We start from the raw sequence: 27719 nt of genomic DNA, 5'->3' as shown, positions 1-27719 counted from the left end.
TTAGAGGATCAACCAACAAAGCATAAACAATGGACAAGCGACCCCGCATTACCCCACTCGCCCCACAGGAGACCTCGAGGGAAGTAAGCGCACAAGGTTCTGTGAGTAGTCTAAGTTTGCTATCAATAAAAGAGCGAAGTTGATGGTAACGAAATATCTCTCCACGAGGCATCCCACAAAAATTCACAAAATACTGACGAGACCGAGGGCGAACCCCATCTAAATAATCACCAATACGTAGCAAACCCTTATTAATCCACCATTGGAACCCCGCGAAAGACAAACCCGGAACAAACTCAGGATTACCAAACACCGGAGCCAACGGAGTATGCGGAGAGAAAAAAGGTTTACGAGCTCGCCATCTATCCCACACTGACAATGAATAAGATAGAATAGGACACAAAATAGGAGGGCGCAATCTATTGGGAAGCCACATGAGAGTACCAATAGCATATGGACGGCACGAAAGAGCCTCAATCCCAACCCATTGGGGGACATATCCCCTGGCCGTAGTACAAGATAATTGTGCTATTTGGGCCGCCTGAAAATATGCGAAAAGATTAGGGAGTCCCAAACCACCATGCCTCTTCAAAGAAAACAAGGTAGATTTGTTCAGCCTAGGGCGCTTTCCCCTCCAAACAAATCTGGAGACTGCAGCCTGCAGGAAGACTAGTTCTCGTTTGGGAATCAAAATTGGTAACGTCCTAAAATAGTATAATAATCTAGGTAGGAAGGTCATTTTAATAGAATTAATTCTACCGAACCAGGAAAGAGAAAGATCCTGCCAGGCTAATAAGTCATTCTTAAGTCGCTTGAAAAGCGGGATATAGTTGGCCTGGTATAGCGTCGATACAGATTTCGTAAGAAGAATCCCCAGATAGGGGAGAGAACCAGGAGCCCACTGAAAAGCAAAGTTTTCCCGGCAGTAGCGAACCTCTGAATCGGGTAAAGAGATATTCAAAGCAACAGTTTTAGAGGAGTTGAGCGTAAGACCGGAGACCTCAGAAAAACGATGAAACAGATGGAAGAAACCAGGTAGAGACGTTCGAGGATCAGATATATACATAAGAACATCATCGGCAAATAGGGCACATTTATGAACCCTTTGACCACAGATAACACCCGATATAGAGGAATCAGCGCGAATAGCAATCGCAAGAGGTTCCATCGCCAATGCAAAGAGCAACGGAGAAAGAGGACATCCCTGTCTAGTTCCTCGCTCTATCGAAAAAGGAACTGATTTATGACCACGAATGGATACCTGAGCTGACGGGGTAGAATAGAGGGCCCGCAACAACGTCGTAAAATAAGGGCCAAACCCAAACCTGTCCAACGTTTTAAACAAATAATCCCAGGACAGACTGTCGAATGCCTTCTGAATATCCAGTGACAGTAGAAAAACATCCCTTTGCGACGATCCATCCCAATTGGACTGCACAGCTGACAGCAAAGCTATAGTCCGCCTAATTTGGTCCGATGTTTGTCGACCACTTATGAATCCTGATTGGTCATCATGAATGTATAAGGCCAAGAAATTATGGAGCCGTAAGGCCAGGATTTTAGTAAGAATCTTTAAATCACAATTAATTAAAGAAATAGGCCGGTAATTGGAGACCATAGCGGCATCCTTGAAAGGCTTGGGAATGACACTAATGAATGCCTTATTTTCCTCTGGGAGAACCACACCCCCCTCCCGCAAATAATTAAAGTACAGGGCCATATGGGGTATCAGAATGTCCGGGAAAGCTTTATAGTAAGTATTAGGAAGACCATCCGGTCCCGGGGCCTTGTGAGAGGCCAGGGATTTCACCGCATTCCCAACCTCTTCACAGGAGATAGGTTGTTCCATTAGCTCCCTATGTGCCTCCTGGAGGGGGGAAAAGGAGATAGACTCCAAAAAAGCCTCCAGAGAGGAAGAAGAACAGCCCCCCGTGGGCGAACTATAAAGCTGAGAGTAAAAAGACTGAAATTTGTGGAGGATCTTACCCGGGTCCTGGGATAACGAACCATTGTCCAGTCTGAGCTTGGGGAGGGCCGTCTGGGAGTGTCTAGGAGTCAGCTTGCGTGCCAACAAGGTGCCAGGTCTGTCCCTCCACGTAAAGAATTTATGATTAGACCAACGAAGTTGTTTATCCGCAGTGGTAGTAAGACATAAATTAAGTTCCAGTCGGGCCTGGTCAAGTTTAAGTAACAAATCAGAACTGGGATGATGTTTATGTTGAGCAACCAGGTCAATATATAACTGAGTTTTAGTAGCAAGTAGGTCAGTTCGGGCTTTTTTTAAACGAGAAGAGAGTTGAATAATATAGCCCCTGACTGAGGCCTTATGAGCTGCCCAATTAATCGCCGGGTTCGTGTCCTCTGCTTTATTAAAATCAAAAAACATTTGTAGGTGCGATGAAATTTCCCGACAATGAGATGGATTACCCAAAATAGAGTCATTAAGACGCCAATGAAAAGCCGTCTTACCAAGAGTCTCGGACGAAAAGGTGATAGAAACTGGGTCGTGGTCAGACCAGGGCGTGGAAAAGATTTTAGCAGTGACAAGTTTGGGGAGTGAATATGTATGAAGAAAAATATGGTCAATGCGAGAATAACTATCATGAGCCCTGGAGTAGTGGGAGTAGTCTCGGGAAGTAGGATTAGCCTCCCTCCATGCATCAATAAGATCATAGCGATATAAAAGTTGAGCCAATTTACGGCTCCGTCTAGAAGGAGGTTGAAGCGTGGCGGTTTGGGAACGATCCAGAGTCTGATCCAATGCTAAATTAGAGTCACCAGCTAGAATAACGTCACCCTCAAATTCTCCTACCAGAGTACTTAGCAAAGATTGGAAAAATTCAACCTGATTGGTATTGGGGGTATAATAAATTATAAAAGTGATAAGGTCGCCTCCCAAGTGGCCTTTCACCAAAAGATATCTCCCCTCCTTGTCCCGGATAATTTTAGAGTCAACAAAGGACACTCGACGAGAAAAGCAAAGGGCCACCCCCCGCTTTTTCTCTGTGGCATTAGCAAAAAAGCAGAGAGGGTAATTTTTATGAATATAACGTGGAGAGAAGGAGGGTGGAAAATGAGTCTCCTGTAAGGCAACTATATCCGCCCCAAGGGAGTAGTATGAGCTGAAAGCCTGTATACGTTTGGATGGGGAATTGAACCCCTGAACATTATGAGAAAGGAAGCGAATTTCTCCGCTAGTGGACCGTACGGAAGACATGACAAATAATTATGGAACTAAGCAGAATAAAGACCCCTCGTTCCTTAAAAGTAAGAAGATCCCTATAAGTCCCTAAATGTCGCCAGCTGACCCCCCAAAAAATCAGAAAACAACAAAAAGAAAAAAGACAGAAAAAAACAGAAAAAAGAAAAGAGAACATTCGGATCACAAAAGTCCAAATGCCAAGTGACCGCGGTACACAAAACAGTATCAGAAAATGAAGGAAACAATGTACCAGGAAATACAGAGCAATAGCCCTGCGGTGGAATAGGTCTGCCCAGAGAAACATTCCCGGGGAAGAGTCTTCCAATCAGGGAGAGCGCAAAGACACTCTCCGGCACTAACAGCAGTTACAACCCAATAACAATAAATCAAACGCACAGTGCATTAAACAAAAAAACAAAGCAATTAGAGCCACTGAAATGATATTCAGCAAACAAATGTAATTAACATCCTAAGTCCCACCCCCAGCCCATCCCCCCAAACCAATATAACAACAGCGGCCAATGCTCCGAAGAGCCACAGAAAGGCCGCCATAAACGAACATATTCCAGCGAAAAGTCCCCAAAAGAACACAAAAGTTCAAGAAGTCCACCCGGGCGGATTCCGGGACCCCTTCTTCTTAGACGATGGAGTAGTCCACAAAGGCTGGAGCGGCGGAGGTCGAGAAGCCGATCCCGTGGGAGAATGGGACGTCGGACTGCGAGATATAATACCCAGCTGAAGCAGCAACTCCTCGCCATCCTGGAATGTAGTAAACCCATAGGATTTCCCATTAAGAGTGAACTGCAGACGAAAAGGGTAGGCCCAGCGATATTTAATGCCCTTTTGAACCAAGTGAGAAAGAAGTGGCTTGAGGGAGCGCCGCCTCTGGATAGTGGCCGACGAAACATCAGCAAAGATTTGTACCTTGTGCCCTGCAAGCTCTATATCCGGATTCTCCCTGCCAAACCGCATAACCGCTTCCTTAACCTGAAAAAAATGAGGCTTGACGATGATATCTCTAGGAGGCCCCCCTTGCCGGGGGGGGATCAATGCCCGGTGAATGCGATCAATCTCAAGATGAAGATCATCAATTGCAGGCATAGCGGACCGCATGAGGGTATGTGCGCAGCTAGTAAGCTCCTTAACCGACTCAGGAAGACCTCGAATGCGAAAATTGTATCGCCTAGCCCGATTCTCCAGGTCATCAATTTTAGAATACGCCTCCTCCAGGCGATCTTGCAAGTCGGTGATCATGTTAGAATTTTGGGAGATACTTTGGACTGTCGCATCAACTTTAGCCTCAATACAGTCTAAACGGTGGCCCAAGGCCTGAAAATCCTGCTTTAAATCCGCCGCCAATTTTGAGGTAGCTCTGTCTAATTCGCGTTGCAGCAAATCTGCGAATCGAGCTATCAAAGTCGCATCACAAGAGTATAGAGGCGGGTCAGGAGGAATCGTTGGCGAGGAAGCCGGGCTGTCATCAGCGGGATCTGGACCGCTATGCTGGCTTGAAAAAATGGCAGCTATGTCGCTGCTCAAGGGCGAGGATGCAGGGGAGTCACGGCTCAATGGACAGGCCGAAGCCTGGGACTCTAGTGGCACAGGGCTGGAGGATGACTGGGGGGGCTGCAGGAAGTCACTCACCCCACCTAGCGATGCTGCTGTAGTCCTCCCTGGCCCAGCGTGGGACGAGGAGCCCATCTTCTCTCTCCGAGGGAGAGGTGCTGCTGTAGGAGAGGCAGAGGAGACCCCATGAGCCGCGGGCGCCGATCCGGCCGCCATCTTGGTCCTCCCAGTCCCCGCAGGGAGCCGCAGCTGGGAGCCTCCACGGCTCTTAATCGCCGACTTGCCGGGCATAGTGACAGGTGCCCGAGATCCGGAGATAGGCAGGGGGGGGCCCCGGGGGTGAAGCGGCACCATGCCCTTTTATGGGCTGCTGTCAGTGCCGGAGATGTGCGGAGCTAATGCCGGGACATCCGATCCCGGCGGCCGCGCATGCGCACTCTCCAAAATTATTATATTTAATTGTTATTATTGACATTATTCATAATACTAATAATTAAAGTAGTATGTACTAAACTGTTTTAGTATAATAAATATCTGGGGGTCTATGAAAAATCTGAAACTTTATGAAGATTTTGACCCCTGATTAATAATACCTTTGAACTGAAATGGATCATGCCTTGTTGTAATCTGAGATAATCAATTTATGTTGTTGGTAAGACCATAATTGCCAGTATCTAAGCTGGGCTCAAGTACCCTGTAATGTTGGTTATACGACGTATAGTCAGGTTCCATCCCTTACATGTACACTCATAGTTTACTATTTTTATCAAGGATTCGACTAGTCACAGCCTTAATTTGCTGAGTTCCATTTGGAATGTACACGTAAACATTCAGGAGCCTGAAAAGATGATGACTAAGTGTTTCCTGAGCTGCAGAGAGTCTTGTGAGAGAGATGTATTTAGCAACAAGAATCAATTGGTTCCAAAATAAAGTGAAGCAAAATACAACTATAGTGTTAATTTCATGATTTCGTATAACGCCTTGTAAGCAATAGCCTGCTTGAATGCTAATAAGCATGACTTGCTATAGCCCCAGAAAATATCAGTTTGTGGAAATGATTATTAGAACATGACCTGGCCTATTTAATAGGGCAGTGCAGGCAGGGCCATGGATAAAGGGGAACCACCAGTCCTAAGTATGGGGCCCAGGCCAGCAAGGGTCCCAGGCAGCAGGGTGAATCAGATGTGGACAGGGAGGGTGATCGGAATGGTGGTGGGGCATTTACTGGAACCGATCCCCTGTATGGCTCTCTCTGCAGCAGCTGAAACCTGGCTTCTTCTCTTCTCCCTCTCGCTGGATTTCAGCTGCTGCAGAGAGAGCCATACAGGGGATCAGTTCCAGTAATTGCCCACACCACACCCATAGCCCGCCCTGTGTACCATATGTTTCCCCCTGCTGACCAGGCCCCCTGTCTGCCCCCACTCCTGCAGTGCTGCCAGCTTCCCTTCTCTCCTTCTCCCCAGCAGCTGCAAGCTTACAATAGGATTCTTCAGGATGGAGAGTGGGGGAAGGGTCTGCTAAATATGTCATATTTACCAGCCCCTTTCTTTTTGTGAATGAACACAACGAGGGATTGATACCGATCACTCTGTGTTCATTCATAACTGAAGCCTAGTAAACTGTGATTTTTGTATTTGGGGGGGGGGGGGCTGTCAGGTTGGCTGCATGGGGCCTTGTGGTTTCTAACAGCAGCCCTGAGTGCAGGTACAAATGATAACCAATCAAACACATTTTTACTCATTACTCTACAGTAAACTAAAAGCTTGTATGTGCTATGGATTATTTAACTTTGTACCTTACAATATTGTATTGGTAAAGCCAGGCTGAGATAGGCGGACAGTGCAAATAGCAATGATGATGTACAAAATCCAGAATTCCACAAAAAATGAAGTCAGAAGGAATAGACCAATGGATCTACAGCACTATACTATGCAATGCAGTATGAATCACTTCTCTATACATTGTACATTAGCAGAAAATTTACCATTCTTTTGCTTTAATTTGGATTTCCAATGGCTTGACCTGTAAAAAAAAAATATCTAAATAAGTTTAATATTACAATACTATTCAGTAGCTTTCTATTGGAAAGTTTTAATTTTGTTATAAATTGATATACAAACTGTATTCGCTACACAAGCCATTTTGTAATTTTGTTCAAATTAAAGTCAGCCTGTTGCATTTGATAGTGCAGCATCCCCAGCAAGGACCTTTGGCTCTGCACTGGGAGGTTTTTCTTGGGTGACATTTGCCACTCCCACCTGGGAAGGACCCAAAGTTTATTTTTTTATTAGACTGATCAGATAGTACACATAGATATTCTTACTTGCAGCAAGTGTGCTGGTATGGCCTATGTCATAATTTACAGAACAGAAACAAGATCTGCAGTTTTTACTGTTACAATCTTTGCAGTGTGGAAAACTGATTATGAAAGAACTGTTTTCTCTAAATAAAATTAGAGTTCATGTCTGGAAGTAATTTTTATTTGCTTACTAGGTTTCCTGTCTCTCAAAAAACTTGGAATAATAGGAAAGAAGGAGCACTGAATGTCCAAAGGAATGAAAGTTTTTATTTATTTGGGTAGCACAGTGGCTAAATGGTTAGCTCTTCTGCCTGGCAGTACTAGGGTCGTTGGTTCAAATACCAGCCACGGCACCACGTGCCTGGAGTTTGCATTTTCTCCCTGTGCCTGCGTGGGTTTCCTCCCACACTCAAAAGACATGCTGGTAGGTTAATTGGGTCCTGTCTAAATTGGCCCTAGTATGTGTACTGTATGTATGAATACGAGTTAGGGACCTTAGATTGTACGCCCCTTGAGGGTTAGGGACTGATGTGAATGTACAATATATATACAGTATGTAAAGCGCTGCATAAATTGACAGCGCTGTATAAGTACCTGAGATAAATATATTTGACAGGTTTCAGAGGAAAGAGCGACGGCTGAGGTTCCAGGGGCAGCAATGAGCCTCAGCCGTCACTCTGTCAGTTTTTCCTACGAAACCTGTCAAATATATAATTGGTGTGTGAATCTTTCCCATTTAATAGCATGCAGCAACAGCCCCGAAGAAGAGTCCTTTCTCCAGAAAATGCTTTGGCTTGATGTACTAGTCGCTATTCTCAATAAATGCCTCTTAATCTACTGTCAAACTTGACTTCTATTGGACATTGGGCGCACCTTTTTTCCTATTATTCCAAGTCTAATGCAAGCCATAGATGGCTCGTTAATCTGGCGATTTTTCGGCCGACAGAAAAATCGTCCGATATTCGTGCCGTGTGTGGGTCATTTCGTCGTCAGTTTTTCGTGTTTTTTGCTCTTTCGGATTATCGGTCATGCTGGAAAATGACCGATTTTCTTCTCATTGATGGTCAAACCGTATGATCTTTTCAACGAAAAATGTATGCGCATGTGCAGTGACCTGGAAAAAAAAGAAGTTTCTTGCAAACTAAATTTCTTTTCCGGGACAAAATGTCAAAAGTTCTAGAATGTAAACAAAACATTATTTCATGTCTTCCTGTGTTAATAGCTTTGTGTGTGATGTACAGAAGAACATGCATGCTCTACTTTTTTTGCACTGTGCTGTAGTACCCCACAAATGAACAAATTATGTCCATTATCACCATCTATTAAACTTTATATAAATAATACCAGTCATATACTTTTAAAGCAGCACAGCTTTATTGACACATTTTGTCATTATCCAAAACAGCTTTTTTTTTTTATTCATTATCTATTTTGTTTATAAAAATATTACTGTTTTTTTTACATAGAAAATGTGAAGTGTACATTGTGTACATATATTGATAGACAAATATTGTTTAATGGTACAGACCTTCAAAAAAGAAGACATAATAAACAACATCCACAATGTGTGCAATCACATTGTAGTCTTGACATACATTATACAATTTCCTCAAGTGTTTGTTAATTGCTGACATGACTGTAATCAGTTTGTGATATACTTATAGAAAAGGTTTTGACATTCAATGTATGACATCCTATGCCAAAACCTAATTGCTGACATGACTGTAATCAATTTTTAAAAAATTCTGAGAAACGTTTCAAGATATGCAATGTTGAAAACATCAATGAGCTTATAATTGGCGGGCACGTAGGCTTTTAGACCGACCGATATTTAGTTTATCGAACGAAAAATCGGCAGATTTTAAACACATCTATGGCCTGCTTTAGTGGGGAAATGATCTTAACGTCATACCAGAAAGGCAGCAGCCCAAACCCTAGACCCCGTTCACAATTGAGCATTTTTCAGCTTGAAGTTCGATGCTCAAATCGCTCAACAAGTAAAATTGCATTATTTCCCCTGTTCACACTTGAGCTTTCTGTCGCCTGTAGCAAAACGCCTGTTGCTCAAAAAAGTACTTGCGCTACTTTTCAGGCAGATCTGAGCATTTTGTCCCCATAGACTTGAATGAAAATGTCTGAACAGTGGAAATGAGTGTTTTTCAAGCTTTTTTTTCAGGCATTTTCAGCTCAAACAGCAGCTATTTCTATTTGAATATGCCACAGCAAAAACGCCTAAATGAAAAAAACCTTAAAAAACACCAAAATATTTGCAAATCTGCAAAAAAAAAGCTCAAAGATGCCTGAAAAAAATGCTTAAAAAAAGCCTGAAAACCACTAAGCTCAGTGTGAATGGAGCCTAAGAGGGTTTACTGCCAGTATCCACCACTGGGCGCAACCAAATGGAGGGACATCGCCCTGTCCACCTACGACCAATGACTTATCCAGTCAGTTAAGCGCAGTCTTCAACACAAACAAGTGTCTCTCAAAAAAGGAACTGTAGAGACCTTGAAAACATTACCATGGTGCTGCAGCCAGAACATCTTTTATACTTTTTATTGTATTGTGATTGGCTGTCTTGGCTCAAAGGTGATGAAACATAGGAAAGGGGTTGTTCTGACAAATGCAGCCTATGAAATGGTCAGAGGACTTGTAACTTATTGAAGAGATGTCTATTTGGAAGCACACAAATGAACTTCATGTAATTTTGACCCCATTATAAAACTCTTATAAAGAGGAGCCAAGTCTCTCTCTTCCATTGGACCTGCTAGAAAATAGCCTTTAAACTAATTAACTGCATTTTCAAAATCTTTATTCACCTTAAAGAAGAAATAACAGTTCATTTGTTTCAATCTGTATTAAATCTCTCAGGGCACCAAGTGCATATAGCACTCTGTATTGATCTGATCCATCCTGTTCTTGCTGAGTAACTTACTGCCTTCCCTACCCACCCATTGCTGTCCAATCACTCTGCTAGCAAGGAGACAAGTACTTAATGAGGACTTACTAACAGTGCTTGACTCTGACAGCAGAAACACTGGAGACAAGTGCATTCAACACAACGGGGGGGGGGGGGGGGGGGGGGGCAGGTTCTATAATAAAAGTTCACGAAACAAGCTAAAGATCACTGTGCTGCAGTGGACGTTTGCTATCAGCAGTAGATCTACCATCTACCTCTCACTGATTGATTGTTCACTACTGAATTTCTGAATGAATAGTCAGGGTCAGCAGGGCTGTGTGATAGATCTGCGGTTGCTGGTAAACATACACCGCACCAGCAGATCTCTCACACAGCCCCATACTGATAGTTTACTATTGATTTTGCGAGTGATCGGTCAGTGCTGTGGGGCTGTTCACAACGGGAATCTTAGATGGGGGGTGGTAACTACAGTGCTGTGCTTTTAACGGTTAAGGATCAGAATGGGACCAAGTGCTACAAGCATTTGGTGACGTGGGGGATTTCATAATTATTTTATTAAAAATTAAGTGATATTACTATATATACAGATCCGAACTAAACACAGTCAATTAGATATCAAATTCTTTACTTGCCTCCACTGCAGGTAGCTGGATGCTAGTTTCACCCTCCATAGGAGAGATTAAACTGAGTGGTACTGTAGTTTGGTTCAAACCACCATTTTCCATTTCACTACTCTGAGAACAAAGAAAAGAAATTCACGGGTTAAAACTCAAATCAATACATAGATCGGACAATGAAGGAGCTACACCACACAGATGCAGTGATCCTTCTGCTCCGTCATGTTCCTTGACAGCCAATATGCAAGTAGCAAAGCCTGATCTGCTAGTAGTGATGTAAGTAGATAAGGAGGTGTAGCGCTAATACCATGTGATAATAAACATAAAAAATATAAATAAAGGACTAGATGTTAAATGGGTGAATACATAAATTATATAAATAAATATATAGGTGTACAGTGGTGCACCTAATGTGTAGCCCCAAAACATACCATCAAGAATGTAACTAAATATAAGTGATAGGTGATATAAGTGAAACAAATATTAACCAAATATAAATACATGTGATCATAAATGAACAATATTCATAAATCATATAGCACAAAGTCCCAAACGTATAACTGTGATGAATCAATCTTCAACCGTGAAAATAAATACGTGCTCTAGTGCATCAGACCATCTGTCACCATCTAGCGTGCACGCTTACCTCCAATCTTTGACCCTCAAGGAGTCATAAGGCATAACAGATCACCAATTATTCCCAGATGGGATGAATCTCACTCTCTGGATGGACACAGGATCAGCTTCCACACAGCCCACGGTTAATCAACCATTACAATGGTAAGGCACCTTTACAAAACTCCTCCACTCTCCCAATGGCTCATAAACAGGGAATCCGAGAAAAATCCACCATAGTGTAATAGCGTAAAGTTTATTATACCATACACAAATGCCAAAGACCTACTCACATAAAAAAATCGGGTCATAGACCCACCAGGCATGAACTGTATAACCCATAGCCAGGGTGCTTGCATAGGGAGTCCAAAGATGGCTGCCGTCTGTGCGTAATTGTGTCACCACGCTCTAGTCCGACATGTTGCATCACAATAACACGTGACTTCTCCAGGGATGTATTCACCCCAGGGTCGGACTGACAACTCATGGGGCCCCCGGGAAATAGGGGATCATGGGGCCCCTGTGTCCTTGCCCAAACTCAAAAAAGCCTATGAAAAAGGTACAAGGGGCATCTCATGGGGCCCCCTACTGACCCCGGGCCCTCGGGCAGTGCCCGAGTTTCCAAATGGTCAGTCCGCCCCTGGTTCACCCATTTAACATCTAGTCCTTTATTTATATTTTTTATGTCTATTATCACATGGTATTAGCGCTACACCACCTTATCTACTTATATTTCATCCATTCTAGTCTAGTTAGGTGTCAGCAGCTTCTTCGTTTATATATCTTTGGCAGCGCATGAGTCCACCCCCCCTTATTTTGCTCGTAGTGATGACCATCTGGCTACTGTTGTACTGGGGAATAATATAAATATCATATCAAGTACTTGTACTACTTGTATTTAAAACAAAAAAATTAATGCATAACTATAAAACGAATGCCTATCTGCATTCACTGATTTTTTTTAACATCAGTTTCTAGGAGATCAGTTTCAAGCCTCATTTACAATGCATTGCTTTTTATGTACAGATTAAAGCGATATTAACCCAAAAGAAAACATTTATTACTGTATATTACTCCTTACTGATTAGATGTGTTGATTGCATTAGTTTTCTTTTTTAGGCTCGCTTTCTTTTATTTTCACCAATAAGTTTGTTTTTCAACAGAACAAACTATCCTGCAGATGTATCAGTTAAGGGTGTTGAGACAAATCATTTATCACTGGCAGGGGTGTTTACAATGATCAACTTTTATTTATTAATGTAAAACCTTTAACTCAAAAGAAAAAAAAACTGTAGCTTGTGTAATTGCAATATTTCAGTATTACATTGTTGGTTTTGGGTTTAATACGGCTTGAAGCAGCCCATTAGTTTTGAATGGTTGTCAGTGCAGCTTAACACACCAGAAATACACTAGTTTTAATGCAGTACACCATAACATACAGATGTTTATATCTGTACAGTCCAATGACCTATAACATACCTGTACATGCACTGAGCTGCATTGTCTTGGTGCATTGGGGTGCTATTAAAAAAATGGTACTGCAACACACAGCACTGTGTACTTTACTGCATATTACTGCAGCACAATAGTGTTCATGGGTCCTTATGGAATTCAGCAAACACTAGTGTTTCAAAACAATTTGCAAATGCATTTTGGTGATATCATACCAGAGCACTGAGCATTTCATTCATGTGTGTGCATATGCGTGCTTTTCTATTGGAAACTTCATACAAAATCTACACTAACCCAAGACATATTATATTTAATGGCCAGTTCACACCACAAAAGCACACTCTGGGCGTGTTCCAGGTGCGTTTTTGCTTACAAATCACACCACACTCTGTTCAGGTGAGTTTTTGATATGTTTTGTTGTGTTCCAGCACAGTTCTGTGCAGAAAAAAATGTAGCATGTTCTACTTTTTTTCTGCACTGGAACTTCAATGGAACTGACTGCACTGGTGTGAACTAGGGCCATTGGAATGCATGGAAAACACTCTTCATGCATTTTTTATGCAAGACAATGGGCTGCATCTGGTGTGAACTGGCCCTAAAGGAAGCCTATACTGAGAAACAATGATGGTTACCATTGCTGCACTCTACTTTTGAAATGCTAGTTGCTTGGCTGTCATCTTTATGTAGTGTCAACCGTCATTCTCAGAAGGAGGTCAGCAATAACAGTCCTTGTATTTCTCTCAATACAGGTTTTCAGCTTCCACAACAAGTGTAATTACTGCATCATCACATGAGCCACTGTTACATTGAGATAAACTTCATTCCATACAGTATCAGCTTCGTGTAGAATTATTATTATTATTATACAGGATTTATATAGCGCCAACAGTTTGCTCAACGCTTTACAATATAACGGGAGACAATACAGCAACAATACAGCTCAATAAAAGAGGGTTAGAAGGGCCCTGCTCCTTGGAGCTTACAATCTAAGAGTTGTGAATATATTAGGGTTGAGCTACTGTGTTCAAGCAATCCTGTGACTTTGGGACAAAACTAAAAGAATCTTCAGCATCAAGGCTGGTGTGCAGACCACACCAACACTGGTCCTTGACAACTGAGATTGAAAAGCTCAGAACATGTCTTAACCTCCCTGGCAGTATGATTATTTCTGATTTTTGTTGCTGAAAGCGGTACCATTTTTTTGCATGGAAATATGTAGTTTTTTATTGTAGGCTGTAATTTGTAGGAATAACTCACTGAAATCTGTCCGAACAAGTGTCTATTAAACATTCCGGATATGATAAAACTTGAAACACGAAATCATAAATTATAATTTAATTAATAATCATAAAAAATAATAATAATATAATAATAAATTTAATTCAATAATATAATCAAACTAAAAACACTGAAATTTGAAATACAGAGGCAAATTCGCACATCGCTGAGCAAAGTCGCGAAATCGTTTTCAGTGTCTGATGACGAATTTCCCCACGACTCATTATCACTCAATTCTGCAAGTGGTTCTGATTTACTATCGCTGTTCTCTAGCTGGTCTAAACCCGCTTTTGACCTAAAGGGACGCTTTTTGGACGCCATGTACTTTTCTAAGTTTCCAGGCAGAAAGAACAGTCAAAATGCAGACAGGGGACAGGACAAAGCAGTAGGGACAAAATATATGTGAAATGCATTGAAACAGCAATGTTTTACTATATAATAATCATTTTTTAAAAAATGACATTTTTTGAAAATTTCAAATTTGCCGCCGGTTCCGGCGCCCGTACGTCCTGACGTCACAGGGACCGGAACATGGAAGCCGGATGCCGGCATCGGCCGGAGGAGATGGCCAGGGACGCTGCAGGGGACACATTGCGGGAGCGAAGGACAAGGTAAGCGCTGCAGGGACTCCCTGAGCAACGCCGCATGGTAAGCCCGAGTGTAGCTCGGGGTTACCGCTCTTGGTACTGAAATTTTACCCCGAGCTACACTCGGGAATACCGCCAGGGAGGTTAATACCCAGCTTGGAATGAAAGGCAGTACTAAGGTGGGTGGCATTATTCAGAGTGCAAATGGCCATAACAGCTGATTAGGAATTTTTAGGGAACATATTTAAAAAGACTGCAATTTGACTCTTGATACATCTAAAAAAAAAATATCTTGCAATACTTACGAACGTGACATCAAAAGAAGAGTAGACCCTTTTCAGACTGGCTGTCAATTCTGTTCCATAATCCTGGGGATAATGGAACACCACCGTTTCCTGTGAACTGGACTCAGAACTGCTGTTTGACTGGAGTAAGATTCTCTGTTCTGTCTCATAGGAGCCTTTTAAAGTCAGAACCAGCTCTGTTTTCTCTAAGAACACACAAGAGAAGATACAATTTAAACCGATGGAACCTTCCTGACCTCTGTTTTAACAACTCTTCAAAAAATGACTGAAATGGTGCAAAAGCAATAATGATATGCAAGAGCCAGTTAGAAACAAATTCCTCCAAGGCCTCATTCACACAGGATATAAAAACTGGTGGTTCAGCTGTGTTTATACCACCCTTCAACCACTCACCTTCAAATGAACATGGTGGCCACTTGCATTAGTACACAGTGGACACAAGGCCTTGCATTGCAGTGTGGTGATTTTTAACTTAGCAGACAAAGTTTGGCAAGTGGTGTCGCTTGCCAAACTTGCCCACTGAAGTCAATGAAATCAAGTAGCTGGTGGTTGTGGCTTTTTAGTTCAATGTAAAATCCCCATTCGGCTGTTAGAAGAAAATCAGGCATTCAGAACACTGCAGATTTTCAGAGGGGTAGTAGGGATTGCTGCCAGTCTCAGCCTAAGTTAACCACTTCATGTCCTGACACTTTTACTCCTGTCCTGTCCAGGCCAATTTTCAGCTATTAGTGCTGTCGCACTTTGAATGACAATTGTGCGGTCATGCAGCACTGTACTCATATGAATTTTTTTAGCATTTTTTGAGACAGATCAAACTGTATTTTGGTGGTATTTATTCACCACTGGGATTTTTATTTTTTTTGCTATATAAATGAAAAAGTCCAAAAATTTTGAAAAAAAGGGTTTTTCTTATATAATTTTGCAAATAAATAATCTTTCTTCATAAATCTTGGCCAAAATGTATTCAGTTATCTTTTTAGTAAAAAAAAATAACCCAAATTAGTTTATAACCAAAAATTATAATTATTTTTTTTACATATTATTTTTTTTTTTATGTTATTATTTATGCTTTTTTTTAACATACTGTCACCCTAGCAGTCAAGTGTCACCATAATGACACTGTACTACTTGTGGGGGTGATGAAGATTTTTTTTTTTTTTTTTTACACCCATAAAGGCTGTAAAAGCAATAATTTCTCCTTCTTTCTGGCTGCATTCTTGCAGCCATTGAGAAATACTGTGTGAGCTGTGATTGGTCACAGCTTGTCACATGGTACATGGCTGTTGTGAATAGCCTTGTACCATGTGATTTCTGTGATCATTCACAGATTTCACACGTAGTAAGCAATGATGTCAGAAGTGACATCTTGCTTACACATATTCATGTGATCACTGATTGGCCAATCAATGATCACATGATCGGGACCTCACACAAGGGAGTGCACACAATCCAAAATGGCGGGCGCCATTTATGAACGGCAATACGGTCCTGCTCTGCCACCGTCTGGCCGTTTATATACAGCGGCCGGACGGGAAGTGGTTAAAGTAGATCAAGATGAACAGATGATTCTGATGTAAAAACTGGCTGTTTATAGAGAATAAACTATGAAAACCAGGTCACCGACTTCCATCCCCAGCCTCTTCCCACCAATCAGGCAAAGCCCCAGGCAGGTTACTGGATGCTAAAAAATGGATGAGATTTTGACCACAGCGAGCTGGCTTGTAAGATTGCAGACAAATTAAAATTTGACAAGAATTCAGCTATGATTGCCATTCTATGTCCATTAGTGTATATTCATATGTGCCCACTATCGATTGTCAAACAGTACAATTCTTGCAGCATTTGTCAGTCTGATTGGCCACTTTTTGTCAGATTGTATATATTAGTATGGTTCTATCCAATTCTCTAGGTTCTACCAAAAAGCGATACTCACTTTTAAAGACGTCTTTCTTCTGTTTTTTTACCGTCACCTCCAGGGCAGCCATCTCTGGGCACTGAAAAAGAGTCAGCATGCATGAAACACACATGTCCTATGAATCCCACTGCAAATGGAACTTTGAGCAGATTAATGTTTCTCTGAGACACTATACTGTGGACATAAGAGGCAGCTATAGAGTCTTCCTTATCTCAGAGTAACTATAGCTATTGGCCAGCAATCTGGGTTTACTCCTGGGAATAATAAGCCAGGGAGTCAACGGAGTTCATTACATGATAATAAGGATTCAGAATCGCCAAACTGTCAAGACATGCTGCTGTATATATAAAAATAATATAATCATAGTTTTTTTTTTTTCAATTTTAATGTGCTTTCTGTGTTTGGTACAGGTGCATTGATGTTCATAAGAGTTAGTGTTTTAGCACTGAATAAGAGGCAGTTAAGTCATCACCATATGTGTTTAGGTACTGAGGGGTGGTTGAACTTGCAGGCACAATCTGACCAAACTCAGGAAATTGTGTTTTCTAGCAACTCCACATATACAAATACTTGGCTCTGTTTATTCCAATGTAGAATGGAAGGTGAGAGTGGTGCAGACAAACACTGATTGAGGCTGCTTATTTCAGGGGGTTCAATAGTAACTGAAATTGTTTTTCTGATCTATCTGATCGATGATCAGCCAAACAGTGATCAACTAGTTGGTATCTGCCTCGCCCCGTAGACAGGAGAGCATTACCCAGTTCCAGCAAAAATGGCCTGAATAGACAATTGTCATGTAATTTCCATGACCACCTTGGTTAAACTGGATTTCATATATTTAGCATGCTTACCACCAACACTCCATTAGTTATGACCTTCTTTCTTGTTTCTGGTCTGTGAAATAAAGATAATATTTATCAATTTTCATGTGCGTATACTAACCCTATAACCCTTCCCTTTCCTTGGAGTAGGCAAGAAAATGCATATCCATGGCATGCCATGTGGGATATCAAATAATAATAGGTAACAGGGCCATGTTTGTGTCATCAGGATATTCCCGACAACACCTCAGGCCTGGCAGCAGCTGTGAATCCCAACAACCCTATGCTGGCCAGGCACTTTACTTTTGTAGTTCTCATGGAGATCATTTATGGATCAACACTTAATATTTTAATGCTGGGGTCTCCAAACCTTCTAGATGTAGGGCCAGTTTATGGTCCTTCAGACTTTAGGGGGTCTGAATTTGGCCAGTGGGAGTAGAAAATGCATCAGGTTTGGTGGTCAGTGGGAATAAAAAAATAACATAACATCTTTAGGAATAGGGCTCAATCACTGATGACAGTGGAAGGAATTGGGTCCAATCTTTGGTGTCAGAGGGAAGAATAATGCCCCATTGTTGGTACCAGTGGGAAGAATAGTGCCCCGTAATTGGTGTCAGTGGAAGGAATTTACTCCCATTGTTTCTGCCAGTTAGAGGAATTATGCCTCACTGTTGGTGTCAGTGGAAGGAATGGTGCCTCATTGTTGGTGTCAGCATTAGGAATAGTACCCTGGAATTAAATTGCTCACCCATGTATACAAAGATGGTTTATTTATGAATGACACCTGTCACTTAAGGTTAAAATTCAGCAGATCCCTTTCATTAGCAATTGTGGCATTCAGCTTGCATTTCAGATCAGTTTGAGAATCTTCTCACAGCAACTGCTTTTGCATTCCCATTGACTTATACTGAGAAAAAGGCTGTTCTGATGTGAACAAAAGTCTGTGTTTACTCATGCATTGCACTGAACAATGTTGGTACTTACATGGTCACCAGATTAAATTCTACATGAAGTTGTTCCTGAAACTGAGAAGGAAATAAATTAAGTTAACCGCAAGACAATTAAACTTTAAATTACATTCAAAGTCAAAATGTTTATCTTAGTTTTTGGATAGAGTTTCTTGCGATTTCCTCCTAAGTTCCTGTCCTGGAAATACAACAGGAAGAAATCTCTCCAAAGTAAGGACAAAATACAGATGTATTTGGGACCATTGTCCCTATTGCAAGATTTCAACTGTAAAATTCTGGATTCACCACCACTTTCCATTACAGGACACATTAATAAAAACCTGACAGGTTTTCCCAGCTCTTTTACTCAACTCCAAGCTAAAAAGAAACAGGTTTTGGCTGTAGAGTGGCTGTAAAGGCTGACTTTTTTATACATAAAGGTAAAAAACCTTTTGTGTGCAGTTCCCCTACCCCAGCCCCCCTAATACTTATGCAGCGCTACCCCCTGAAGGAGCCGCTTGTTTGTTTTCCACCTCCTCCCCTTGATTCGCCTCACAGCCAGGCACACTGTATTTCTGCAGCCAAATACACTCACACACACTTTTGCTCATTCTCTTCAATGACCAGTCTAGGGGATGTTTTGTTTTTGTAATTTATTGTAGAACTGCGGATAGGGATGGGGAATTGTAGTAGGATACTCCAAAATCAGAAGTATTCACACTGAGGACGTCTTATTTGAACTCTTACGAAGTCCTGGCTGACAGTAGATAGCAGACTTCTCTTTACTTTGCAGCAACAAGTAGTTTAGGAGTGAGCAAAGTCCCTTTTTGCAGTAGTAGTTACAGGACTGAGCCAGTTATGACAGACTGCGACAGCCCAAAAGTAACATAGCTGAGCAAAGTCCCTTTACAGTACCAACACTCGGACATGCTCTTCAGAACACTAGCCAGTGTTCCCTTTCTCAGACCTACACTGACTATCAAGCACCGGAGGGGTAGCAAAGCACACAGAGTCCCCAAGATCTCTCCGTGTCTGTACTCACAAGTCAAAGGACAGAATGGTTGCCTCCTTCGAATCTTCCAAGCAACTCTCTCCAGTGGATAGCTCCCCTCAGTTAGCTTACTGAAGAACCAGGGTAACTATCTCTGGCTTCATGTCCTCAGATTGAAACACCTTAGGCCACATGGCAGCAAGTGCAATCCACTCCTGGGAAAGACACTGAACCTTTGTGCTCTTAGAATATAAATACCGCCCCCAGCATTTAATATGGCAACCCTCCCCTGCAATTAACCAGGGCTATATCCATATTTATGCTGTGCATTTGCCTAGCCCCTTCCCATATTCTAGAAGACTCTCATAGCTTCCTGAAGGCAGGCAGAACTCAGACAAACTCCAACAGCACCAGAGCAGCATGAGCAGACCTAACTAATCAATCACAATCTGTAAAGCAGAATACCACACTAAATTTACCTGACAGCCTCTCCAGTAAGCAGAGAAACACAGCTGTGCCTAATCTAACTATACACATCCTAACACCTAAACAGGAGGGTGCTACACTTGCCTGAGCCCGATCTTGATCAAGCTCTCTTGGCTCTCTCCCTCCTCATTGGCTCCCACTGCTGTCAATCACAACCAGTGAGGAGAGAGTGGGGGAGGGAGGGGCTTTCTTTCAATGGACACACAGAGCGGCACTCTGGAGCGAGCAATGCACGAGTGCCTCCATAGCAAGTTGATGTGGGTGCACTCTGCAGGGGGGAGGAGCCTGAGGTGTCAGTGGGGGGACACCAAGAGAAGAGGATCAGGGCTGCTCTGTGCAAAACCATTGCACAGAGAAGGTATGTATGACACATTTGTTATTTAAAAAAAATTTTAAAAATGCCTTTAGTATCACTTTAAGGAAGACATTTTCATGTCATCAGTTCAGAGGTTATGATATTGTATTTAAACACAAAGCAATTAGTAAATGTGGGGAGGGGTGGATGCCGCTCAACTGATCTCCAGGAGTCAAAGAGAAAGCAGTGTGTGCTCTTAGTTGGCCTCAGCTGTCACTTCAGCCACGCCCTCTGATGCGTTTCGCCCCACCCATAGGGGGCTTGGTCACAGAGGCCCCAGTGACGGCTGAGGCCAGCTAAGAGCACACATGGCTTTCTGTTTGACTCCTGGGGATCAGTTGAGCGGTGTCCACCCTTCCCCACATTTTCTATGTCTCTGGTATGACTCGGGGCGCTGCTCCCCTTTATTCCTCTGCCGGCGGGGTGATCATACTTTTTGTACAGCTATGGGTGACATTACAAGCTTGCTAAAGGTCTACAAAGCAATTAGTGCTTCAAAGTGAGATGTCAGTTTCAATGCATTATCTTCTGGGGCCTCCATCTATTAGTAGCTCATAACGTGTTCCCTTCCAGGCAGGGGCGGACTGACCATTTGGAAACTCGGGCACTTCCCGAGGGCCCGGGCTCAGTAGGGGGCCCATGAGATGCCCCTGGTACCTTTTTCATAGGCTTTTTTGAGTTTGGGCAAGGACACAGGGGCCCCATGATCCCCTATTGCCCGGGGGCCCCATGAATTGTCAATCCGCCCCTACTTCCAGGTGTCTCAGGGATCCCCCAAAATCTAGAGACAATGCTCTGTAGAAATCTCAACTTCTCAGCAAGGTAAAAAGTTGGCATTCTCCCTGACTTAACCACCTCAGTTCCATGCAGTTTCATCCCCATCCTGCCCAGGCCAATTTCATCTTTCAGCGCTCTCACACTTGCGGTCATGCAACACTGTACCCATATGAAATTGTTATTGTTTTTTTGTTTTTTTTTCACACACAAAGTTTACTTTTGGTAGTATTTTTTTTATTGTAGAAAAAAAACAAAAAACACTCATTTTTTTGTTTTTGTTATAAAGCTTTGCAAATAAATAATTAATTAATAAATCTTTCTTCATGAATTTAGGCCAAAATGTATTCTGCTAAATGTCGTTGGTGAAAATAACCCAAATCAGTGTTTATCATTTAGTCTGTAGAAAGGTTATAGAGTCCACAGACTATGGGATTTACGAATCTGAAAATCAATCAATCCTGATGTATTGACGGCCTATCTCATTTCTTGAGGCCCAAAAATGCCAGGACAGTACAAATACCCCCCAAGTGACCCCTTTTTGGAACGCAGATAGTCGGAGGCATTATGTAAGAAGCATGGCGAGTTTTTTGAAGTTGTATTTTTTTGTCATAATTTTTGAGAAAATGAAGAAATATAAAAAAAATTTCACAACTTTTTTTTTCCACATACTGTCACTAATGCAGTACAGTGTCATCATTAACAGGTGTTAATGATGACATAAGGGGGGATACGTTCTCCATGTCTCCTAGATTGTAAGCTCGAAAGAGCACAGCCCTCGAACCCCTTTGTGTATCACATTGTATTGTTTTCGTACTGTCGCATGTTCTGTCTCCCTTTGTAATGTACAGCGCCGAGCGAACTGTTGGCGCTTTATAAATACTGTATAATAATAATAATAATAATAATGTATAATTAAAAATAAATAAATAAATAACAAACATGTCATACTTACCTGCTCTGTAATGGTTTTGCACAGAGCAGGGGTGATCAGGGACACTGACTGATGGCAGTATATATTAAAAAATATATATATATTTTTTTCTTTTTTATTACATTTTTTTAAATATTTTTTTAACACACCGGTGTTAAAAGTGTTACCACACCACTAGGGAATTGATCAGGATTTTTATTTTTTTTTACACATTATGATTGCTTATACCAGTGAATTTCACTGGTATAAGCAACCATTTTTACTGAATGAGATTGATTTTTTTCAGTGTGCATTGTTGTGAGTAGCTGTGATTGGCCAGCTAATCACATGGTACAGATGGACTGTGATTGACAATCAGCAATCACATGGTACCAGCCCAGTACAGTGATCTGTCATTGACTGTGTCCAGTGGACACACCCGGTGAGAGATCGCGCCACAGTGTGGCCCGCATGGCCACCTGGAAAGATGAAACTCCTGTCCGGCCATCATTTGACAATAGGCTGGGTGGGAAGTGGTTAAAAGTGAAACGCTTGAGTGTTAATCCATATCACCTATGTTTACGTCATATCATATCACATCTAATAGCATTTAGTGTTCACATAACCGAAAACATTTAATCCTTAATTGCGCCCAAAAAATAATCATTTGTATGAAGAAACTGTAAATATAATAATTGCTCTAAACCTGCCTTAGCTCAACCACGGTGATAACACTTATTTGTTAAATCCACACTACAGTGCACCTCCCCCTTTCTTGTAAAGAAAAAAAAAAATATATATATGAATTATTGCATAGAAAAATAATCTAAATATAATTATTCCAACCATGTCCACAACTGCAAAAGTGACACTTAATTTGAGAAGGTTGCCACTGATGACACCCGACTGTATGATGAAATGCGTTGGGAAAGATTACTGTATATAACGTCCGCTATGTCACTTCTGTCAGCTGGAATGCACATTTGTGCTTCACAAACCCACCATACAGTCAGGTCCATAAATATTGGGACATGGACACAATTCTAACATTTTTGGCTCTATACACCACCACAATGGATTTGAAATGAAACAAACAAGATGTGCTTTAACTGCAGACTGTCAGCTTTAATTTGAGGGTATTTACATCCAAATCAGGTGAACGGTGTAGGAATTACAATAGTTTGCATATGTGCCTCCCACTTCTTAAGGGACCAAAAGTAATGGGACAGAATAATAATCATAAATCAAACTTTCACTTTTTAATACTTGGTTACAAATCCTTTCCTGTCAATTACAGCCTGACGTCTGGAACGCATAGACATCACCAGACGCTGGGTTTCATCCCTGGTGATGCTCTGCCAGGCCTCTACTGCAAATGTCTTCAGTTTCTGCTTGTTCTTGGGGCATTTTCCCTTCAGTTTTGTCTTCAGCAAGTGAAATGCATGCTCAATCGGATTCAGGTCAGGTGATTGACTTGGCCATTGCATAACATTCCACTTCTTTCCCTTAAAAAACTCTTTGGTTGCTTTTGCAGTCTGCTTTGGGTCATTGTCCATCTGCACTGTGAAGCGGCGTCCAATGAGTTCTGAAGCATTTGGCTGAATATGAGCAGATAATATTCCCGAAACACTTCACAATTCATCCTGCTGCTTTTGTCAGCAGTCACATCATCAATAAATACAAGAGAACCAGTTCCATTGGCAGCCATACATGCCCACGCCATGACACTACCACCACCATGCTTCACTGATGAGGTGGTATGCTTAGGATCATGAGCAGTTCCTTTCCTTCTCCATACTCTTCTCTTCCCATCACTCTGGTACAAGCTGATCTCGGTCTCATCTGTCCATAGGATGTTGTTCCAGAACTGTGAAGGCTTTTTTACATGTCGTTTGGCAAACTCTAATCTGGCCTTCCTGTTTTTGAGGCTCACCAATGGTTTCCATCTTGTGGTGAACCCTCTGTATTCACTCTGGTGAAGTCTTCTCTTGATGGTTGACTTTGACACACATACACCTACCTCCTGGAGAGTGTTCTTGATCTGGCCAACTGTTGTGAAGGGTGTTTTCTTCACCAGGGAAAGAATTCTTCGCTCATCCACCACAGTTGTTTTCCGTGGTCTTCCGGGTCTTTTGGTGTTGCTGAGCTCACCGGTGCGTTCCTTCTTTTTAAGAATGTTCCAAACAGTTGTTTTGGCCACGCCTAATGGTTTTGCTATCTCTCTGATGGGTTTGTTTTGTTTTTTCAGCCTAATGATGGCTTACTTCACTGATAGTGACAGCTCTTTGGATGTCATCTTGAGAGTTGACAGCAACAGATTCCAAATGCAAATCGCACACTTGAAATGAACTCTGGACCTTTTATCTGCTCATTGTAATTGGGATAATGAGGGAATAAACACACAACTGGCCATGGAACAGCTGAGAAGCCAATTGTCCCATTACTTTTGGTCCCTTAACAAGTGGGAGGCACATATGCAAACGGTTGCAATTCCTACACCGTTCACCGAATTTGGATGTAAATACCCTCAAATTAAAGCTGACAGTCTGCAGTTAAAGCACATCTTGTTCGTTTCATTTCAAATCCATTGTGGTGGTGTATAGAGCCAAAAATGTTAGAATTGTGTCCATGTCCCAATATTTATGGACCTGACTGTATATAGAAGGGATTGTTATGAATTGTTTTCTACATTTGTCAGTGTAAGTACATGTGCTTAGTTTTAACCTTTTATTCTATTAAAGCGGAATGGCACTATTCTGGGTCTTTCCCTGTCTCTCTAAACATGGTAGTACATTTGGAGTGGAGAGGAAGGGTTTTAGTGAAAAAAAGCACCCAGTTTGTTGGTCCTGGAGACTTATGGTCAAGAGGAGAAGCAGAGTTCAAGGAAACCTTGGATATATGAGAAAAAGCATTTGTAAACCCACTTATTAAATAAAGGGCTCCACAAACATAGTGAGTGTGTGGCACAGAGGGAAACATATGGGAGAATGAGCACAGAGGTGGAGCACAGATTGGAAGAGGAGATAATTCACTTAAAAGAACTGATACTGAACTCGCACAAAAGAACTGATACGATGGAAGGTGCACTGTAGTGCTGACTTCACAAATTAGGTGTCACTATTGCAGTCCAGCTCATTATTTGTTGCAGGTGCACTGTAGTAGTGATTTAAAAAAAATAGGTGTGGTTGAGCTCATGCAGGTTTGGAACAATTACTTTTCTATATTATGATTTGGTTCATGCATATGGTTATTTTTGGGCACTAATAAGGATTATGTTTTCTGGTTATGTAAAGGAAGTGAGGGAAAATAAATCTTAATTACAGGTTTGGGGTGCTCCCTCCAAAAGGCTTCTCCCGGCAGTGCTGACATTACGATATCAGTGCTGTTCTCAGTAGCACTGTACTGTCCACTTGCATCATTTAACCTGGAAGAACATTGACGCCAGATGACAGAGGAGGATGAGGAGGGAAGTACTGGAGTGTGCAGAGGGTGAGTAGTGCTTTGCATTTTTTTATAATAGGAGGGTGCAGGGAACAGGATTTTAAAACATGAAAAAAGGCGAAGATGGGATTTAAATTAGATCTAAACCAAATCATCCAAATTTCCTGCGATTTCAATGTATATGTCATTTCAAAGTTTTCAGTGTTTTTACATCTGCAGTTTTTGTTAAAATAATTTCTGACAATTCTGCCATAAAGGTCCATGTTGAGGCACTTTCCCTTAGGGCAGGGGTGGACAACTGTGGCCTTCCAGCTGTTGTAGAACTACAAGTCCCATGAGGCATTGCAAAACTGACAGTTACAAGCATGACTCCCAAAGGCAGAGGCATGATGGGACTTGTAGTTCACCAACAGCTGGAGGGCCACAGTTGCCCACCCCTGCCTTATGGGGTGACAACTGTCTTCAAATTATGCAGCTGCATTGTCATTTGTCACATGCGCCTCTTGTGGGGACTGATGTACATTGCATAGGCATGGTCCACCATTGTAACTATTAGTAAATTGGTCCTCAGCAATGATATGCATCTGACACTACATTGAATGCATGTACAGGCATACCTCAGTTTACAAACTCCTCGGTTAACGTAATTTTTGGTTTACGAAGTCAAATCCATTGAAAATAATGCCTCAGTTTACGTTTTTTTTTCGCAATACGAATTAAGTTTCCTCAGGATGCATTGCACCTGGGAGGTTTATAGTGCCCTCCCCATGCCTTTAAAGTGCACTTTATAAAGAGTTTTAAACAGATAAAACTTTTTTTGACTTTTTTACTGAACTGATTAATTGGTATTCAATGCATTTACGAATTAATTTTTAAGCATGTCCCTGTACAGTATTTATGCCTTTAAAGTGCACTTTATAAAGAGTTTTGAACATCTAAGAGACTTTTTTTTCACTTTTTTCTGAACTCCAGAATGGATAAATTGGTTTTCATTGCATTTATGAATTTTTTTTAATCATGTCCCTGTACAGTATTTATGCCTTTAAAGTTCACTTTATAAAGAGTTTTGAACAGATAAAACTTTTTTTGACTTTCTTCTGACCTCCGGAACTGATTAATTGGTTTTCAATGCATTTACAAATTAATTTTTAACCATGTCCCTGTACAGTATTTATGTCTTTAAAGTGCACTTTACAATGAGTTTTGAACAGATAAAACATGTGTTAATACCACATGTTCCACGTTCATGGTCTCTGAGCTATACATAAAACATGCTAAGATCTAGTAAATGCGCATGCAGGCACATTTTTCTACAGATCTCTAAAACTAATAAAGTTGTACAATAGAAAAGAAGTTGCTGAAATCAATAAATAATTTTGTTTCAGAATGCAAATTAAAATTGGTTACTGTACATCCCAATACATACCTCTTTATTTAACATGAAACTTTCCAATATCGTTTCATTAAGTGGGACATTTCCCAGATCAAAGTTCACTGTATACAGGTGGTCATCTCCTGTCCCTACGTCCTCATCATGTAGTGACAACTCTAGGATATTCTGTGGACAGGAGGAAACAAGGGAAAATGGAACACTTACAGCAGAGCTCTACAACTCAGGACAAAAATTAAAATATTAGCACATTAAAAGACAAAATAAAAAAAAGCAGTTTTGGCTGCAATATTCACCGTCAATCCAGAGCTGTCTCCCGCAGTACTTCTTTTCCATCACTAGATGTCAGTCATCTTGGTTGAATGACAAACAACATCATTCAACCCACTTTCTATGAGCCCAGGCAGTCATGGACCTGCCCCCAGCCTGTGACTGGACAGTGAAGGAGAAGCAGCACAGTAATGAGTTCATCTGCTTTGTCCCCCTATCAGGATGCTCTATGTACTGCTTCTTCCTCTCCCAATCTGAGTTTTGCTGTACATGGATTGCAAGAGATTGGTACCAAGTCTAATTCAGGTACTTACACTGCTTGCATTTAAATACATTTATTTATTAATGAATACAGAGCTTTAAAATATTTAATATTTGCCTGGAATCCAGCTTTAAAGTGGTTGTAAAGGTAAAAGGTTGCTACCTTAATGCATTCTCTGCATTCCTCTCCCTCCAGTACTTCACTGAGCCTGATCGCGATCCAGCGCTGTGCACATATGCAGCAGCTCTGCTCCCCGCTCACTCAGGCTTGGCTGAGAACCGTGGGAGCCATTGGTTCCTTCTGCTGTCAGCCAAAA

The 27719-nt window shown here is 41.6% G+C and overlaps 1 protein-coding gene across 1 annotated transcript in view; it reads right to left on the bottom strand.

Moving 5' to 3' along the window:
* LOC149454953 (cytosolic phospholipase A2 delta-like) overlaps positions 1–27719 on the bottom strand; it is a 110751-nt gene that overhangs the window by 41168 nt on the left and 41864 nt on the right. Inside the window, exons 4-10 of the mRNA XM_089686899.1 lie at positions 26908–27039; positions 18559–18599; positions 17605–17647; positions 16772–16832; positions 14839–15023; positions 10617–10718; positions 6753–6790 (exon numbers count right to left, since the gene is read on the bottom strand). Coding sequence (XP_089543025.1) covers positions 6753–6790; positions 10617–10718; positions 14839–15023; positions 16772–16832; positions 17605–17647; positions 18559–18599; positions 26908–27039 — 602 coding nt within the window. The remainder of the gene's footprint in view (positions 1–6752; positions 6791–10616; positions 10719–14838; positions 15024–16771; positions 16833–17604; positions 17648–18558; positions 18600–26907; positions 27040–27719) is intronic.

The sequence above is a fragment of the Staurois parvus genome, unplaced genomic scaffold (genome assembly GCF_062004578.1).
Source record: "Staurois parvus isolate SC_StPar_1 unplaced genomic scaffold, SC_StPar_1.0 ptg000414l, whole genome shotgun sequence".
Classification (NCBI taxonomy): Eukaryota; Metazoa; Chordata; class Amphibia; order Anura; family Ranidae; genus Staurois; species Staurois parvus.
This window is presented reverse-complemented; position numbering and strand designations above follow the sequence as displayed.